The 18,211-nt window shown below is 47.1% G+C and overlaps 1 protein-coding gene across 1 annotated transcript; it reads right to left on the bottom strand.

Moving 5' to 3' along the window:
• Window positions 1–2,000: 2,000 nt before the first annotated feature.
• LOC146622531 (C-C chemokine receptor type 1-like) lies at window positions 2,001–12,790 on the bottom strand (the record flags this gene model as incomplete). The annotated part of the gene is made up of 2 exons (XM_085365202.1): window positions 2,001–2,902; window positions 12,643–12,790. Coding segments are annotated over 2 exons (1,050 nt in total), but the record flags the coding sequence as incomplete, so codon positions are not given.
• Between the last annotated feature and the right edge of the window lie 5,421 nt (window positions 12,791–18,211).

The following is an 18,211-nucleotide window of genomic DNA, read 5'->3' as shown; positions in this document are numbered from 1 at the left end:
GCCATCCAAGTATGGCAGCTGAAAGAAATCTCCGTCCCGGGTCATCCGTGGATCGGTTTTCCTCCGAGGCGTGGGCACCTATAAGCAGAGTTTTGTCTTTACCCTATAAGATTCAAAATTATTCAAAGTAACACTCAGGTATGCCGTTCAGCAGGTTAGTTACGACATCGGGAGTAGCTTGGGAGAACAAGGAAACACAGACTGCTTCAGGTTGCCTTCCCAAACCAACTCAAAGGTTTATTCATCATACAACAGTTTATATAGAGGAAAAAGGTTCGTGTGTCAGCAGATTCTCAGTTCAAACCGGTACAGACCAAATATGGAAGCGTCTTCCTGCCCTCTGAGCAAAGAAGTATCCTTTGTATAGTTTATCATTTCAGCTACAATTTATGATTATCCCAGCGAAATACACTCCTAGACATAGAATACAGAGTTCTTTCATTAGTGAATTCTGAAACAAACCACCTGGCCTTTAACAAACCTTTTTCTAAGAGATAAAGAAGGGAGGATGTGAGTAAGGAAGTGATCTCTGTGGTATTTTCGACCTTGAGGTACCGGCCTGTGATTCTTACACATTAATTCTTGGGTCACAGAGAAAGAGAAAAACAACTAGTAAATGGGCCTTATTGAGTAACAGTTTTCCTGTATAATATCACTATAAAACAATATCCTGTAAATGCTACCATGGTATCAAAATATCACAACAGCAGCAGAACTCAAGAATAATATGAACTGACAGCATTTTCCAGTCTTCAGTTGTCCAAACTATGTAGTGCAAACTGCTCCCTCAGTTTCTTGATCTGTTGATCGGAATGGCATCCAGTGTGGTCTTCTGCTGCTGTAGCACATCTGGGTCAATGTATATTATATATTCAGAGATGCTTTTCTACATATTGTAGTTGTAACAAGTTTTTATTTGAGTTATTTTAATTTTAGGAATTGAACTTTGTTCAATTGAGATACAAACATATGGAATGAATGTAGAATATTACCACTTAAGCTGCTCCTAAGTGTACTTCCCCGATGTCACAGGGACAATGTGACATCGGGGATGTCGGGACAATGTGATTTTTATTTTAAGTAAATTCAAGATCTGCAGTAAAATGTTTTCACTTAAGAAAATTCTGATACAAAATGAGGACAAGAGACGAGTGGATGCCAGCCTTGATTCATGAACAGTGAAAGTACAAGTACAAGTATCATAACAAAACATAAGCATGCATAAGATCAATACCTGGAAAACAGTACGGTACAAAAAACCAAAACCAAAAACCCATCTGAAATGGGAGTCAAAGTTACTGAGGCAAAAGAAAGGAATTTACTTACAATGTAAAAGTAAAAGGTAGCAAAAGTAGGTCAGTCCACTGTATATTATATGGGGCACTATATATTTGTGTGTGTGTGTGTGTGTGTGTGTGTGTGTGTGTGTGTGTGTGTGTGTGTGTGTGTGTGTGTGTGTGTGTGTGTGTATTAAAAAGTGAGACAAAAACCAACACTGGAAAGTTTGTTTCCAATCCAATTCCATTATAAATGCTGGCATAAAGCATTTTTTTCAAAAGTTATTCTAAAACCCAACTTCAGAATTCCATACATTTGAATAAACCACTTTTCCACAAGCTCATTAAAGATGTGTGACAAAAAACAAACTAACAGATTGTTGCAAATACTGTTGTAAACAAAAGGTTCAGTTTAAGCAAGTTTCATTAAGCCTGAGCAGAAGAAGAAAGGGCATTGCACAGAGTTTGGAAAAGACGTGAGATTCTCTAAAACATATGGCTATGGTAACAGAATAGTGTCGTTTATAACACATTTGAAATCTTATGGCCATAACAACATTAGCAGGATCTAAAGGTGTACAGACAAACTTTAAAGGAGAGACACTGGTGAAAAACACTGGTGCTATGTGGCAAAGTGACAAACAAACAAAACTAACAGGAAAAACACTGAAACTGAACACTAAAACATTCATGACAAAAACAATTACAACTGCCCTCCACCTTCTATAGTTTAAAAGAAGCAGAGGTGACTTCAGAGCCCCTGGACATAACTGAGCTCCTCCTGAATGAGCTGTCTGTCAGATCTCTGCTGTAACCAGGCACCAACTTTTTCAGCAGCTGCAAGGCTCGTCTCATAAACTTCTCTCCCACAAAAGCATAAATGATGGGATTCAGACAGCAGTGAGTGTAAGCTAAGGCCTCGGTCACTGTTATTGACAGCTTTACATTGTTGTACCAGGTTTCATCATTGAGGATTATTCCTCTTTTCTGAAGAAACTCCAGGAAAAGGGAAATGTTATATGGAGCCCATAGTAAGAAAAATGCAAGCACTATGCAGATGATCAGCTTGACGATGCGGTGCTTCTTTGCGGTCCTCATGCTCAACAGCGTGGGAATGATCGTGGAGTAGCAACCTACCATCACCAGCAAGGGAATGATGAGACCCAGCACATTTATGGTGAACAGGCTGTAACGCTCCCAGACTTTGCTCTCCTCGGGATAGTCACACTCCACCCTATGGGATTCCTGTCCTATTGCCTTTATGAAGATAAAATCCGGCAGAGACACAAACAAGCTCAGCATCCAAACGAGCACGGTCAGAATGATGGAAGCCCTCTTTGTGCGATAACGTGCAACCCTGTGAGCGTGCACGATGATCATGTAGCGCTCCAGTGTCATGACAACCATGAAGAAGATGCTGCTGAAGAAGCCAATGTGGTGAGACCCGGAGATCAAACGGCACATGAAGTCTCCAAAAGCCCACTGACCGACCCTGGCGTTGTGAGAGTAGAAAGGCAGCGTGAAGACGAAGAGGAGGTCAGAGAGAGCCAGGTTGAAGAGGCAGATGTCTGTCAAGTTGCTCTGATTGCGATGCTTCACCAGGACACACACCACTAGCCCATTACCTTTGGGGGAAAAGACATAATATATGTACCTGTCAGTAGAGCAGGGCGATATGACCAAAAATATTTATCACGATATACATGTTGGATTTGTATTGTTGATTATCATTTATGCTTAGAAATATCTACTTATGTAGGCTTAGAGTTTTATAATTAGTTGTAGATTGATAGAGGTTTGATCCTTAGTAGTCTGCAGAGACGTAGTGTGCATTCCAGAGTGCTCTGGCATTAAGACCCACACTCTGGGAGGATGGGAGAGGTCGTACCTTTTCTTATTGTTTTATGGTAGGATAAATGTATCTATATCTGTTTTAGGCTAAGTGCCCTTTGTTTAGATAAACTGCTGGACTTCCAGACCACACACACACACACACACACACACACACACACACACACACACACACACACACACACACACACACAGGCAAGGTACTCTTTGTTTGTATGTAGACGTCATATGTTAATGAACCTATGTATATTCATGTAACCTCAATAAAAGCAGTGTTACGGGGGAGCGGACGAGAGCAACTGGGGTCAAGCAAAGGAACGGCGCTTGTCCGGTTCTCTCCCGTGCACGAGAAACATGAAGAACTTTGCCTACTCGTGTCTTGCTTTGCTGTGTAATTACATTGTCTTCAACGTTCCAGTGAATAGGTTTAAGCTACAAACCTATCAATACATTTGAAAATTTGCAATACCGATATAACTGACGATATAATTGACACTAGACAAAATACTTTACAACTCCACAACTTCATTAGTGCAAAACCCCCATCAATTTATTTTCACTTAAACAAGCAGCTGTTTTTTATGTGCATTAAAGTTATATAAAAATTTAACAGTGCAAATGCAAATTCCTTGCTGACAGTTTAATCAAAAGGCATTTCCAGTGGAAATTGACCGACATATCCTCAGCATAACCATGTAAAATATCCACAAAACTTAAAAAGAGGTTATACACACACAATACTGTAATATTATGTTGAAACACAGTACGTATCACTCCGCAAGGCGCCTGCCTACGGTAGCCGTGATGCTCCGACAATCCATCAAGCGGTGCGGGTTCGTAGCTTAGCAAAGTTGTACTAAAACATTTGACAGATTTTCGAGCGCCGTGTACATAAAATCGTTTAGAGGTCAGTAAACACAACCAGAATTCATACATAAGGCACACGGGATTATAAGGGGCACTGTCGATTTTTATAAAAATCCAAGGATTGATTTTAAGCGCGCCGTATTTTCCGAAAAACATGGTAATAACGACGGTCCGCTAGCATGCTCTAGCAGAAATAGTGCTTTGTTGTGTATCTGACAGACGAACGCTAAACCAGTTCCACACCACTGAAGTTGCAGCATTTTTACAAACCAATTGGTTCAACTGTTTCATTCAACGATCCGCTTTTGCTGTGAAGGTTCTCAGTCATCCAGGTCATCGTAGTCTAAGGAGCAAACAAACTTAACAACGTGGTATATGCTGTACAGTGCAGCAAGGAATGCCCAGACCTCTACATCGGAGAGACCAAACAGCCACTTCACAAGGGCATGGCACAACATAGAAGAGCCACCTCCACGGGACAAGACTCAGCTGTCCATCTGCATCTAAAGGACAAAGGTCACTCTTTCGAGGATGCCAATGTTCACATTTTGGACAGAGAGGACAGATGGTTTGAAAGAGGAGTGAAAGAAGTCATTTACGTCAGCGGTCCCCAACCTTTTTTGCGCCACGGACCGGTTTATGCCTGACAATATTTTCATGGACCGGCCTTTAAGGTGTCGCGGATAAATACAACAAAATAAAACTAGTACCGGTACCGAAAAAAAGAAAATTTATTCATAACACACATGAAAAGACCCAGGAAAACCAAGTTAACGATAAAAACTGTCATGATCCTGGGTCCTTTGACCCAGCGTTTTGTGTTTTCTCTTCGCGATTTTGGTTCTGTTCTTCCTCTGGTTAGTGTTTACTCTGTTCTGCCCGTGTGTTCCTGTATCTAGTCCGCGTTTCTTAGTTTGTGTCCTTTCATGTGTAAGTTCCTGTTTTATTGTGAAGGTCTGTGTCTTATGTGAGTGTTTTCAGTTTGCCTCCCTAGTCTCGTCATGTTAATTACTCCCAGCTGTGTCCCCACCTGTATGTAATCCCCCTGTGTTCTCTGAGTGTATTTAAGTTGTGTCTTCTGTCATAGTTGTTGCTGGTTCGTCTGTGTTGTTTCCCCTCGGTCTCCCTGTATGTATTTCCCCGGACCTCCCTGCACCGTCATTCTTGGTTTGTGTTGTTAGTTTACCCAGTTTAGGTTTCAGTTTCATGTTCCTAGCGCCTTTGTTGTTTGCATTTTTGTTGTTAATAAACACTCACCTGCACCAGAGCTGCCGCCTTTTGGTCCTATATATATTCCACACGGCTTGCCCCTGCAAACCGTGACAGAACGAACCAGCCACCATGGACCCAGCGGCAGTAAATCCGTCCGAGGAGCTCCAGGACGACATCACATACAATGTGGAGATCCTTCTCAGCCTATGGCTGGAACATCCCCCGGAAGAGCTTCGCCGCGCAGCAGAAGACCGGCTGCAACGGCTCTTTTCCGGCCTGCCATGGCTATTGGACTCGCTTCCTCCGACCATGCAGGCTTTTCTCCGGCTCACACCGCACCTTCTCTCAGCCACTCCTGCCTCGCTGCCCGACTCGCCGGATGTGATCTTGCCCGGCCCGTCGGAGCCGTCTGCGGGGAGGAGACGCCGATCGCGCCGCAAGCGCGCCACCCCACAGCTGGACGTTCGGACTTCTAATTCGCCGGCTGTGGTGAGTGAGGACTGTTTTCCATTTGCGGACTGTATGACTGTTCATTCAGGGGCGGTGTTCTGTGCGGCAGATGACTTTGTGAACAGCATATCACCTCCCCCGCAGCCACTCTCAGCCCAGTTAGCTCCCGCGCAGCCACTCTCAGCCCAGTTAGCTCCTCCGTCTCCAGTGCCACCCTCAGCTCAGTCTCCAGTGCCACCCTCAGCTCAGTCTCCAGTGCCACCCTCAGCTCAGTCTCCAGTGCCACCCGTAGCGCAGGCCCCAGTAGCTCCAGTGCCGCCTGTAGCGCAGGCCCCAGTAGCTCCAGTGCCGCCTGTAGCGCAGGCCCCAGTAGCTCCAGTGCCCCCGCTACCCGTAACTCTGGCTCCAGTAATAGTGGTCTCACATACTCACTCCATGCAGGGAGAAAGTATAATTTTACCTCAAGGTGCTTTTTGTAGTTCAGCCGCCTTTGGCACAGTTTGCCGCTCCAGGGCTTCCCCAGAGGCTAGGTCCCAGTCCTCAGCTGATTCTGGACCCCTGGAGTTTAAGCAACCACCCGAGGGACTGCTCCGGCCTTTGTCTCTTGTCTCCGCTGGAGGGTCCGACGGACCGCTCCGGCCTTTGTTTCCTGTTTCCGCTGGAGGGTCCGAGGGACCGCTCCGGCCTTTGTCTCCTGTTTCAGCTGGGGGGCCCGAGGAGCCCGTCCAGCAGCCTTCCTCGTCAGCTGGTGGTTCCGGAGAACCACACCAGCCTCATGCCTCGTCGGCTGGAGGGTCCGAGGGGCCCGTTCAGCCTCCTGTCTCCGCTGGAGGGTCCGAGGGGCCCGTTCAGCAACCTTCCTCGTCAGCTGGGGGTTCAGGAGAACCGCACCAGCACCATGCCACATCAGCTGGAGGGCCCGAGGAGCCCATCCAGCCACCATCTGCTACGCCAGCTGCAGCCTCATCGCCAGCTGCAGCCTCATCGCCAGCTGCAGCCTCATCGCCAGCTGCAGCCTCATCCGAGTCTTCGTCCTCGTCTGGTCCGGCCTCATCCGAGTCTTCGTCCTCGTCTGGTCCGGCCTCATCCGAGTCTTCGTCCTCGTCTGGTCCTGCGGCCTCTGCTTCTGTTACGCCTGGTCCAGCCTGTGCTTCTGTTACGCCTGGTCCAGCCTGTGCTTCTGTTACGCCTGGTCCAGCCTGTGCTTCTGTTACGCCTGGTCCTGTGCCCTCCAAGCCTCGGCCGGTGCGCCTGACACTTGGGCGCCGCCGCTGCCTTCCGCGCGGCCGGCCCCCGGACCGCCATCGCCCGAGTGGCCGCCGCCGCTGCCTTCCGCGCGGCCGGCCCCCGGACCGCCATCGCCCGAGTGGCCGCCGTTGCCTTCCGCACGGCCGGCCCCCGGACCGCCATCGCCCGAGTGGCCGCCGTTGCCGTCCGCACGGCCGGCCTCCCGAACTGTATCCACGTCGCCGCCGTTGCCGTCCGCACGGTCGGCCCCCCCGAACTGTTTTGGACTCCTGTGCTGTCGGCCCCCTGGCCGGCCCCCCGAACTGTTTTGGACTCCTGTGCTGTCGGCCCCCTGAACTCTTCTGTTTTGGACTCTGTTTTTTCCTGTGTTTTGGTGTGCTTCGTTTCTTTTGGTTTTGGGCTCGTTTTTTGTTTTTGTCTTTTGGCCTTCTGGTGCTCCGGTTTTGTTTTGCTTCGAGCCCTCCTTCCTGGGCCCCCGCCGCCCGCCCTGGTCGGGTTGTTTTCTGTTTTTTCTGGCTGTTTCTTGTTGGGCTGTCTGGAGCCAGCCTTTGAGGGGGGGGGTACTGTCATGATCCTGGGTCCTTTGACCCAGCGTTTTGTGTTTTCTCTTCGCGATTTTGGTTCTGTTCTTCCTCTGGTTAGTGTTTACTCTGTTCTGCCCGTGTGTTCCTGTATCTAGTCCGCGTTTCTTAGTTTGTGTCCTTTCATGTGTAAGTTCCTGTTTTATTGTGAAGGTCTGTGTCTTATGTGAGTGTTTTCAGTTTGCCTCCCTAGTCTCGTCATGTTAATTACTCCCAGCTGTGTCCCCACCTGTATGTAATCCCCCTGTGTTCTCTGAGTGTATTTAAGTTGTGTCTTCTGTCATAGTTGTTGCTGGTTCGTCTGTGTTGTTTCCCCTCGGTCTCCCTGTATGTATTTCCCCGGACCTCCCTGCACCGTCATTCTTGGTTTGTGTTGTTAGTTTACCCAGTTTAGGTTTCAGTTTCATGTTCCTAGCGCCTTTGTTGTTTGCATTTTTGTTGTTAATAAACACTCACCTGCACCAGAGCTGCCGCCTTTTGGTCCTATATATATTCCACACGGCTTGCCCCTGCAAACCGTGACAAAAACGATGACAAAATAACGCTGAAAACCAATAAAAACCCTGAAAATTATACATTTCACACCTGAGCCTCAACTCTCGCGGCCCGGTACCAAACGACTCACGGACCGGTACCGGTCAGAGGGTTGGGGACCTCTGATTTACGTCCACTGTGAGCGACCATCTTTGAACAGAGGCGGTGGTTTATGACACCAACTGTCTGCCATCTATAATCCAGTTTTGAGATCCCTTCCCAGACGCCTTAATGCCCACTCACATCCTGGGCCATCTGACCTCAGGAAATCACATGATAGGGTGGGGCCAGGTTTCACAATGAACTCACCCGAAACCCTGGCTGATTGTGACCCACACCCGCTTTCACACCTTGGCTCATGTGAATAGGTAGAGGATCATCAGGGGGTCCTTTGTCCCTCTTTGGGGGGAAACTCCCAGTGGTTTTAAATCTGGCACTCTCCACCATTTGACCCTTAGAAATAAAGAAGCTTATCGGATGAGAGGTGAAACGTTTTCAAGCAACTCAAAGAAGTCCAGACGCTTTTCTTTCCAAGCTCCTTAGATCAGCTTTTGCCCTTCTCATTCTCCATCGCTGCCATGCTTTTTCCGCCATGTGCATATAAAAACAAAGGCACTGCACATGCGCGTTTTACCCAAATTCTATTGTGATATTTCATTTTCTTATCATTGCCCAACATTATACCGGTATTACCGTGAACGGTATGATATGGCCCAGCCCTACCTGCCACACTGTTACATGTTGAACAACATTCTCTCTTTCCCATTCCATCTGCGTGTCTCACATACACACACCTACATACATAGGTAAAAGTCAGCAAGTTAGAAATTCCCAGAAAAGGAGGTCTGTGCAATGTGTAGAAACAATCCATAATCTCCACAGCATACACACAAGAGGACACACCTACCTATGAATCCCAGGATGAAAACCAAACTGTAGAGAGTGGTGAGAAACACTTTGTTAAAGTCCTTTACATCACTTAGGTTGGTAGGAGAAAAGCCTGTGTCGTTCTCATGGTAATCTGGGTAATCATAGATTATAGACATCACATACAATGTGGAGATCCTTCTCAGCCTATGGCTGGAACATCCCCCGGAAGAGCTTCGCCGCGCAGCAGAAGACCGGCTGCAACGGCTCTTTTCCGGCCTGCCATGGCTATTGGACTCGCTTCCTCCGACCATGCAGGCTTTTCTCCGGCTCACACCGCACCTTCTCTCAGCCACTCCTGCCTCGCTGCCCGACTCGCCGGATGTGATCTTGCCCGGCCCGTCGGAGCCGTCTGCGGGGAGGAGACGCCGATCGCGCCGCAAGCGCGCCACCCCACAGCTGGACGTTCGGACTTCTAATTCGCCGGCTGTGGTGAGTGAGGACTGTTTTCCATTTGCGGACTGTATGACTGTTCATTCAGGGGCGGTGTTCTGTGCGGCAGATGACTTTATGAACAGCATATCACCTCCCCCGCAGCCACTCTCAGCCCAGTTAGCTCCCGCGCAGCCACTCTCAGCCCAGTTAGCTCCTCCGTCTCCAGTGCCACCCTCAGCTCAGTCTCCAGTGCCACCCTCAGCTCAGTCTCCAGTGCCACCCTCAGCTCAGTCTCCAGTGCCACCCGTAGCGCAGGCCCCAGTAGCTCCAGTGCCGCCTGTAGCGCAGGCCCCAGTAGCTCCAGTGCCGCCTGTAGCGCAGGCCCCAGTAGCTCCAGTGCCGCCTGTAGCGCAGGCCCCAGTAGCTCCAGTGCCCCCGCTACCCGTAACTCTGGCTCCAGTAATAGTGGTCTCACATACTCACTCCATGCAGGGAGAAAGTATAATTTTACCTCAAGGTGCTTTTTGTAGTTCAGCCGCCTTTGGCACAGTTTGCCGCTCCAGGGCTTCCCCAGAGGCTAGGTCCCAGTCCTCAGCTGATTCTGGACCCCTGGAGTTTAAGCAACCACCCGAGGGACTGCTCCGGCCTTTGTCTCTTGTCTCCGCTGGAGGGTCCGACGGACTGCTCCGGCCTTTGTTTCCTGTTTCCGCTGGAGGGTCCGAGGGACCGCTCCGGCCTTTGTCTCCTGTTTCAGCTGGGGGGCCCGAGGAGCCCGTCCAGCAGCCTTCCTCGTCAGCTGGTGGTTCCGGAGAACCACACCAGCCTCATGCCTCGTCGGCTGGAGGGTCCGAGGGGCCCGTTCAGCCTCCTGTCTCCGCTGGAGGGTCCGAGGGGCCCGTTCAGCAACCTTCCTCGTCAGCTGGGGGTTCAGGAGAACCGCACCAGCACCATGCCACATCAGCTGGAGGGCCCGAGGAGCCCATCCAGCCACCATCTGCTACGCCAGCTGCAGCCTCATCGCCAGCTGCAGCCTCATCGCCAGCTGCAGCCTCATCGCCAGCTGCAGCCTCATCCGAGTCTTCGTCCTCGTCTGGTCCGGCCTCATCCGAGTCTTCGTCCTCGTCTGGTCCGGCCTCATCCGAGTCTTCGTCCTCGTCTGGTCCTGCGGCCTCTGCTTCTGTTACGCCTGGTCCAGCCTGTGCTTCTGTTACGCCTGGTCCAGCCTGTGCTTCTGTTACGCCTGGTCCAGCCTGTGCTTCTGTTACGCCTGGTCCTGTGCCCTCCAAGCCTCGGCCGGTGCGCCTGACACTTGGGCGCCGCCGCTGCCTTCCGCGCGGCCGGCCCCCGGACCGCCATCGCCCGAGTGGCCGCCGCCGCTGCCTTCCGCGCGGCCGGCCCCCGGACCGCCATCGCCCGAGTGGCCGCCGTTGCCTTCCGCACGGCCGGCCCCCGGACCGCCATCGCCCGAGTGGCCGCCGTTGCCGTCTGCACGGCCGGCCTCCCGAACTGTATCCACGTCGCCGCCGTTGCCGTCCGCACGGTCGGCCCCCCCGAACTGTTTTGGACTCCTGTGCTGTCGGCCCCCTGGCCGGCCCCCCGAACTGTTTTGGACTCCTGTGCTGTCGGCCCCCTGAACTCTTCTGTTTTGGACTCTGTTTTTTCCTGTGTTTTGGTGTGCTTCGTTTCTTTTGGTTTTGGGCTCGTTTTTTGTTTTTGTCTTTTGGCCTTCTGGTGCTCCGGTTTTGTTTTGCTTCGAGCCCTCCTTCCTGGGCCCCCGCCGCCCGCCCTGGTCGGGTTGTTTTCTGTTTTTTCTGGCTGTTTCTTGTTGGGCTGTCTGGAGCCAGCCTTTGAGGGGGGGGTACTGTCATGATCCTGGGTCCTTTGACCCAGCGTTTTGTGTTTTCTCTTCGCGATTTTGGTTCTGTTCTTCCTCTGGTTAGTGTTTACTCTGTTCTGCCCGTGTGTTCCTGTATCTAGTCCGCGTTTCTTAGTTTGTGTCCTTTCATGTGTAAGTTCCTGTTTTATTGTGAAGGTCTGTGTCTTATGTGAGTGTTTTCAGTTTGCCTCCCTAGTCTCGTCATGTTAATTACTCCCAGCTGTGTCCCCACCTGTATGTAATCCCCCTGTGTTCTCTGAGTGTATTTAAGTTGTGTCTTCTGTCATAGTTGTTGCTGGTTCGTCTGTGTTGTTTCCCCTCGGTCTCCCTGTATGTATTTCCCCGGACCTCCCTGCACCGTCATTCTTGGTTTGTGTTGTTAGTTTACCCAGTTTAGGTTTCAGTTTCATGTTCCTAGCGCCTTTGTTGTTTGCATTTTTGTTGTTAATAAACACTCACCTGCACCAGAGCTGCCGCCTTTTGGTCCTATATATATTCCACACGGCTTGCCCCTGCAAACCGTGACAAAAACGATGACAAAATAACGCTGAAAACCAATAAAAACCCTGAAAATTATACATTTCACACCTGAGCCTCAACTCTCGCGGCCCGGTACCAAACGACTCACGGACCGGTACCGGTCAGAGGGTTGGGGACCTCTGATTTACGTCCACTGTGAGCGACCATCTTTGAACAGAGGCGGTGGTTTATGACACCAACTGTCTGCCATCTATAATCCAGTTTTGAGATCCCTTCCCAGACGCCTTAATGCCCACTCACATCCTGGGCCATCTGACCTCAGGAAATCACATGATAGGGTGGGGCCAGGTTTCACAATGAACTCACCCGAAACCCTGGCTGATTGTGACCCACACCCGCTTTCACACCTTGGCTCATGTGAATAGGTAGAGGATCATCAGGGGGTCCTTTGTCCCTCTTTGGGGGGAAACTCCCAGTGGTTTTAAATCTGGCACTCTCCACCATTTGACCCTTAGAAATAAAGAAGCTTATCGGATGAGAGGTGAAACGTTTTCAAGCAACTCAAAGAAGTCCAGACGCTTTTCTTTCCAAGCTCCTTAGATCAGCTTTTGCCCTTCTCATTCTCCATCGCTGCCATGCTTTTTCCGCCATGTGCATATAAAAACAAAGGCACTGCACATGCGCGTTTTACCCAAATTCTATTGTGATATTTCATTTTCTTATCATTGCCCAACATTATACCGGTATTACCGTGAACGGTATGATATGGCCCAGCCCTACCTGCCACACTGTTACATGTTGAACAACATTCTCTCTTTCCCATTCCATCTGCGTGTCTCACATACACACACCTACATACATAGGTAAAAGTCAGCAAGTTAGAAATTCCCAGAAAAGGAGGTCTGTGCAATGTGTAGAAACAATCCATAATCTCCACAGCATACACACAAGAGGACACACCTACCTATGAATCCCAGGATGAAAACCAAACTGTAGAGAGTGGTGAGAAACACTTTGTTAAAGTCCTTTACATCACTTAGGTTGGTAGGAGAAAAGCCTGTGTCGTTCTCATGGTAATCTGGGTAATCATAGATTGTGGTGTTTTCTTCTGCAGCAAGAGAGAGAAAGATTTACTATATTGCTCATTGCATCAAAGTGTTAGGTTTGGTTTCGTAATGCCGTTTCAACCCTTATCAAGTGCAGCCTGAATTTCCAACCTATTGCTGATGACATGTTTCTGTTTTAAAGGAGGTTTTCCTTTGCTATGAGCACCACAAATAATCCATTCACGTCTGCTGGTTTGGCCCCCCAGGGAGTTGACAGTGGGGCTGATTTTGCCACCTATTGGTGCTCATTGGTACTCCCTCTTGGGAACATCGTTAATCCATAAAATGCTTCTTTTTAAAAAATAGGATTAAAATCTTCTTCACAAAGTCTATGATTTAAACCTGCACCATTATTGTAACAAATCTGATAACTGGTTTTGTTGGGATTAAAATTATTAGACGAGGATGGTATTCCATAATAAACCTACGATCAACTATTGGGTTTGTTTATCTGTGTTATTGTAATTTTTAATGTAAGCATTGTTTTGGATGTGATGAAAGGTTTTAACACTATTACAATGATTTTACAATATTACCATTATTATTCTGAAAGTAACAGATACATGGATGGAGATAACAGCACTTGTAAAAGTTGTATTAAGGCATTGTGGCAGTGTTGTGTTGTTTTTAACTACAAAAAACAACAGTAAAAATAAGATCTCTAGATTAAAGATGAAATTAGAAATCATGAAGTAGCTTTGACATAGTTTCAGTCACAGTATTTGGTTTTAGATCTCTGTGACAATGCGTGCAGCTTTGAACACTACACTTTATAACCCAAGTAAATTTCCAAGAGCTCTGTAAAACATGATACTTTAAATAGTCTAAATTGTGGATTAATGTTGAAAGATAATTACCTGACATTGTGATATCTCAGTGAAGGCTCTTCCAACCAGGTCAAGTCAGGAATTACACTTCAAGGCTCCCTTTCCCCGTTTACTGATGTGATCCCATTAGGTATGCAGAAATGAACTAACTATCAAAAGTTCTGCAGTCCGCTAATGATGAGAACAGAAAGAGAAAAAAAAGGTGTTGCTTCCTGTACGTCCCCAAGTCTGATCTTTATCAGGAGTCTGCTTGAAATCTAGACTGACAGAAAATGGTTCAAAGCACAACACAGCAAATGGTGACAGAAATTTCTACTTTGACTAAATGACTGCTGGTTTTTGCCAAAAGTGACAGAAAGTTTATTTTTATTGTTATTGTTACTATTTTTATTTGTTTTTCTTCTTGGACTCATTAATGTACACCACTGCTACATATTATATACTTTGTACTAACAGGAGACTTTAGCCATTATGCCTCACTAATACTGTGTTGGACCCACTTTAACTTTCAACAGGTGCTGCAAACACTCCTCAGTTATTTTGGTTCATGTTGATGTGATAGCATCATGCAGCTGCTGTAGATTTGGTGGCTGCACATTCATTTTCTTTAAAGAATAATTATATTGGGTCCTGTTTTGATAGATATAGTGAAGAGTGACACGAAAGGGGGGGCGGGGGGACTTTTGGATGACATGTATACCAATATAACCATATGCACTATATATCTGTCTGCACTGAACATATATGCAGTAACTTTCACACAGACTCTGTTTTGCCTCACCATGGTTTATTAAGCACCAGCTGAGCATCCTGAGTTTTGCTGTTGACTATATGCAACTCTTCATCACTCTAATGTTTTAATCTTCTAATGGTTGATTCCAGCAGGAACACCTACCATGCGTGAGTTCAAATAACCTCACACTATTATATTTACATGACAAGCTCAATGTGCTCAAAAGGCTTCCACAGCCACCACAGCCTAAATCCACCAGACCAGCTTTGGGATGTGGCTGAACTGGAAGTTTGTCTTTATGAATGTGCTGCCACCAAATCTACAACAACTGCACGATGCTATCACGTCAGCATGGAACCAGAATTTCAATTTAATTCAATTCAATTTTATTTATATAGCACCAAATCACAACAACAGTCACCTTAAGGCGCTTTATATTGTACAGTAGATCATACAATAGTAAATACATAATAGATACAGAGAAAAACCCAACAATCATATGTAACAGAGATTAATAACAGGTATGATTAATTGCAGAGAGGTCTATTAACGCATAGTGAGTGAGAAAGGTGACTGGAAAGGAAAAACTCAATGTATGATGGGAATCCCCCAACAGCCTATCCCTATTGCAGCATAACTAAGGGAGGATTCAGGGTCACCTGGTCCAGCCCTAACTATATGCTTTAGCAAAAAGGAAAGTTTTAAGCCTAATCTTAAAAGTAGAGATAGTGTCTGTCTCCCGAATCCAAACTGGAAGCTGGTTCCACAGAAAAGGGGCCTGAAAACTGAAGGCTCTCCCTCCCATTCTACTTTTAAATACTCTAGGAACAACAAGTAGGCCTGCAGAGCGAGAGCGAAGTGCTCTAATATGGTACCTAATATGGTATCTAATATGGTACTACAATGTCATTAAGATAAGATGGGGCCTGATTATTTAAGACCTTGTATGTGAGGAGCAGGATTTTGAATTCAATTCTGGATTTAACAGGAAGCCAATGGAGGGAAGCCAAAACAGGAGAAATATGCTCTCTCTTTCTAGCCCCTGTCAGTACTCTTGCTGCAGCATTTTGGATTAATTGAAGGCTTTTCAGGGAGTCTGTAGGACATCCTGATAATAATGAATTACAGTAGTCCAGCCTAAAAGTAATAAATGCATGAACTAGTTTTTCAGCATCACTCTGAGATATTTCTAACTTTAAAGATGTTGCGCAAATGGAAGAAAGCAGTCTTACATATTTGTTTTATATGTGCGTTGAAGGACATGTCCTGGTCAAAAATGACTCCAAGGTTCTTCACAGTGTTACTGGAGGCCAAAGTAATGCCATCCAATCTGGTTAGATACCATATGTCTAAGATTTTCAGGGCCGAGTATAATAACCTCAGTTTTATCTGAATTAAGAAGCAGAAAGTTAGCGGCCATCCAGGTCTTTATGTCTTTAAGACATTCCTGCAGTTTAACTAATTGGTGTGTGTTGTCTGGCTTCATAGATAGATAGAGCTGAGTGTCATCAGCATAGCAGTGAAAATGTACACTATGTCTTCTGATGATACTGCCTAAGGGAAGCATGTATAATGTAAACAGAATTGGTCCTAGCACTGAACCCTGTGGAACTCCATAATTAACCTCAGTGTGTGAAGAGGACTCTCCATTTACATGAAAAAATTGGAGTCTATTAGATAGATATGATACAAACCACTGCAGTGCAGTACCTGTAATACCTACAGCATGTTCTAATCGCTCTAATACAACATTATGGTCAACAGCATCGAATGCTGCACTGAGGTCTAGCAGGACAAGCACAGAGATGAGTCCACTGTCAGAGGCCATAAGAAGATCATTTGTAACTTTCACTAAAGCTGTTTCTGTGCTGTGATGAGCTCTGAAACCTGACTGAAACTCTTCAAATAAGCCATTACCCATACTCTTATCTGACAGCGTTGCATCCAATGTGGTCTTCTGTTGCTGTAGCACATCTACTACAAGATTTGAAGAGTTGTGCATTCAGAGATGCTCTTCTGCATACTTTGGTCATACCGAGTTGTTATTTGAGGTACTGGTGCATTCGTGCCAGCTGTCTGTGTCAGAAGTCTGGGTCTTCTCCATCAACAAGACATTTTCAACCAGAGAACTGCAACTCACTGGATATCGTTTCTATTTTGGACTATTCTCTGTAAACACTAAAGATGGTTGAATAGATAGTGCAGTAGTTCCTGAAACATTCAGAACAGCCCCTCTGCACAAACAACCACGTTATGGTAAACAGAAATTAAACTGAATTTCTTCCCCATTATGATGCTCACTTTGAACTTCAGCAGGTTGACATGACCATGTGTGCAGGTCTAAATGCTCTCAACAGCTACAGGCCAGTGGCTCTGACTCCCCACCTGATGAAGACCCTGGAGCGGCTGGTGCTGGCTCAGCTTCGGACCCTGGTGAGATCATCACTGGACCCACTTCAGTTTGCCTACCAACCTGGCATTGGAGTGGATGATGCCGTCAATCACCTCCTACATCGTTCCCTCTCTCACTTGTGGACCAGTGGGAGCATTGTGAGAATCATACTCTTTGATTTCTCCAATGCCTTCAACACCATTCTTCCCACGGTCCTGAAGGACAAGCTGGAGAACTTAGGAGTGGACCATGACCTCACATCATGGATACTGGACTACCTCACCGACCGACCACAGTACGCAAGAATTCAGGGCTGTGTGTCGGACAGGGTTGTCTGCAGTATGGGGCCCCCACAGGGAACGGTTCAGGCTCCGTTGCTTTTCACCATCTACACTGCAGACTTCTCCCACAACTCCACCCAGTGCTTCCTTCAGAAGTTCTCTGATGACTCTGCAATTGTCGCCCTCAACATTGATGGGGATGACAGGCAGTACAGAGAACTGACCCAAGTCTTTGTGGACTAGTGCCAGCAGAACTACCTCCAGATCAACACCAGTAAAACCAAGGAGCTGGTGGTAGACTTCCGCAGGCACAAACATCCTCCACTGCAACCACTTAACATTCAAGGTATGGATATTGAGGCTGTGGATAGCTACAGGTACCTTGGTGTTTATCTGAACAATAAACTGGACTGGACTCGTAATTCAGATGCCCTCAACACGAAATGGCAGAACAGGCTGTACCTGCTGTGGAGATTCAGGTCTTTCAGAGTGAAGGGTCAACTCCTGAAGACCTTCTATGGCTACGTCTACACTAGCCCGGATAAAATTAAATAACGGCATTTTCTATTGTTTTCGAGCGTTTCCAAACAGTTGTTCATCCACACTGAAACAATCGAAACTACTGTGTTCCTGTATTGCACATGGGTGAAACATAAGACTGCCCTGTCTGCCCCGTATTTACTTTCTGGCTATTCAGGGCTCTAGACTAACTTTTTGACATGGGCGCACCGGTACGCCTAACTTTAAAAATTTAGGCGTACCGGCACAAAAGTTAGGCGCACTCAAATTTTTCAACCGCATCGCTTAACACCGCAGTTTTACATGTGCACTTTCTTTGGGGGGGGGGGAAGTCCATACAGACAATATTAATTTCTAAATTATTAACTAACAAACTTGTGCTTAAAGTGCTTTGTCAATATTGTAGAAAATGTTAAAAACTTAATCATCATCTTGGCCTCCTCTGACGACCTGTTTGCTGCTGTCTGCTGCTGAAAGGCCGTGGGGAGAGGGGACACTTGGGCAGTGCATTTACTGCAGCATATAATGTGTTTTCTGGATACACTGTGCTTTTTCAGCATTCAAATATTGATGGCACCGTGTCAGAGCACTGGCTATGAATTTCAGACAGATCAGGCCTTAACTTAACAAAAAAGTTATAAATAGTTCTTTTCATCTTTTCTTATTACCCACAGC

The sequence above is a fragment of the Diplotaxodon limnothrissa genome, linkage group LG11, assembly GCF_057381915.1.
Source record: "Diplotaxodon limnothrissa isolate DT_005_m linkage group LG11, D_limnothrissa_male_GT1.1, whole genome shotgun sequence".
NCBI classification, from domain to species: domain Eukaryota; kingdom Metazoa; phylum Chordata; class Actinopteri; order Cichliformes; family Cichlidae; genus Diplotaxodon; species Diplotaxodon limnothrissa.
Note: the sequence above shows the minus strand (reverse complement) of the source record. Positions and strands in the feature narration are given on the sequence as shown.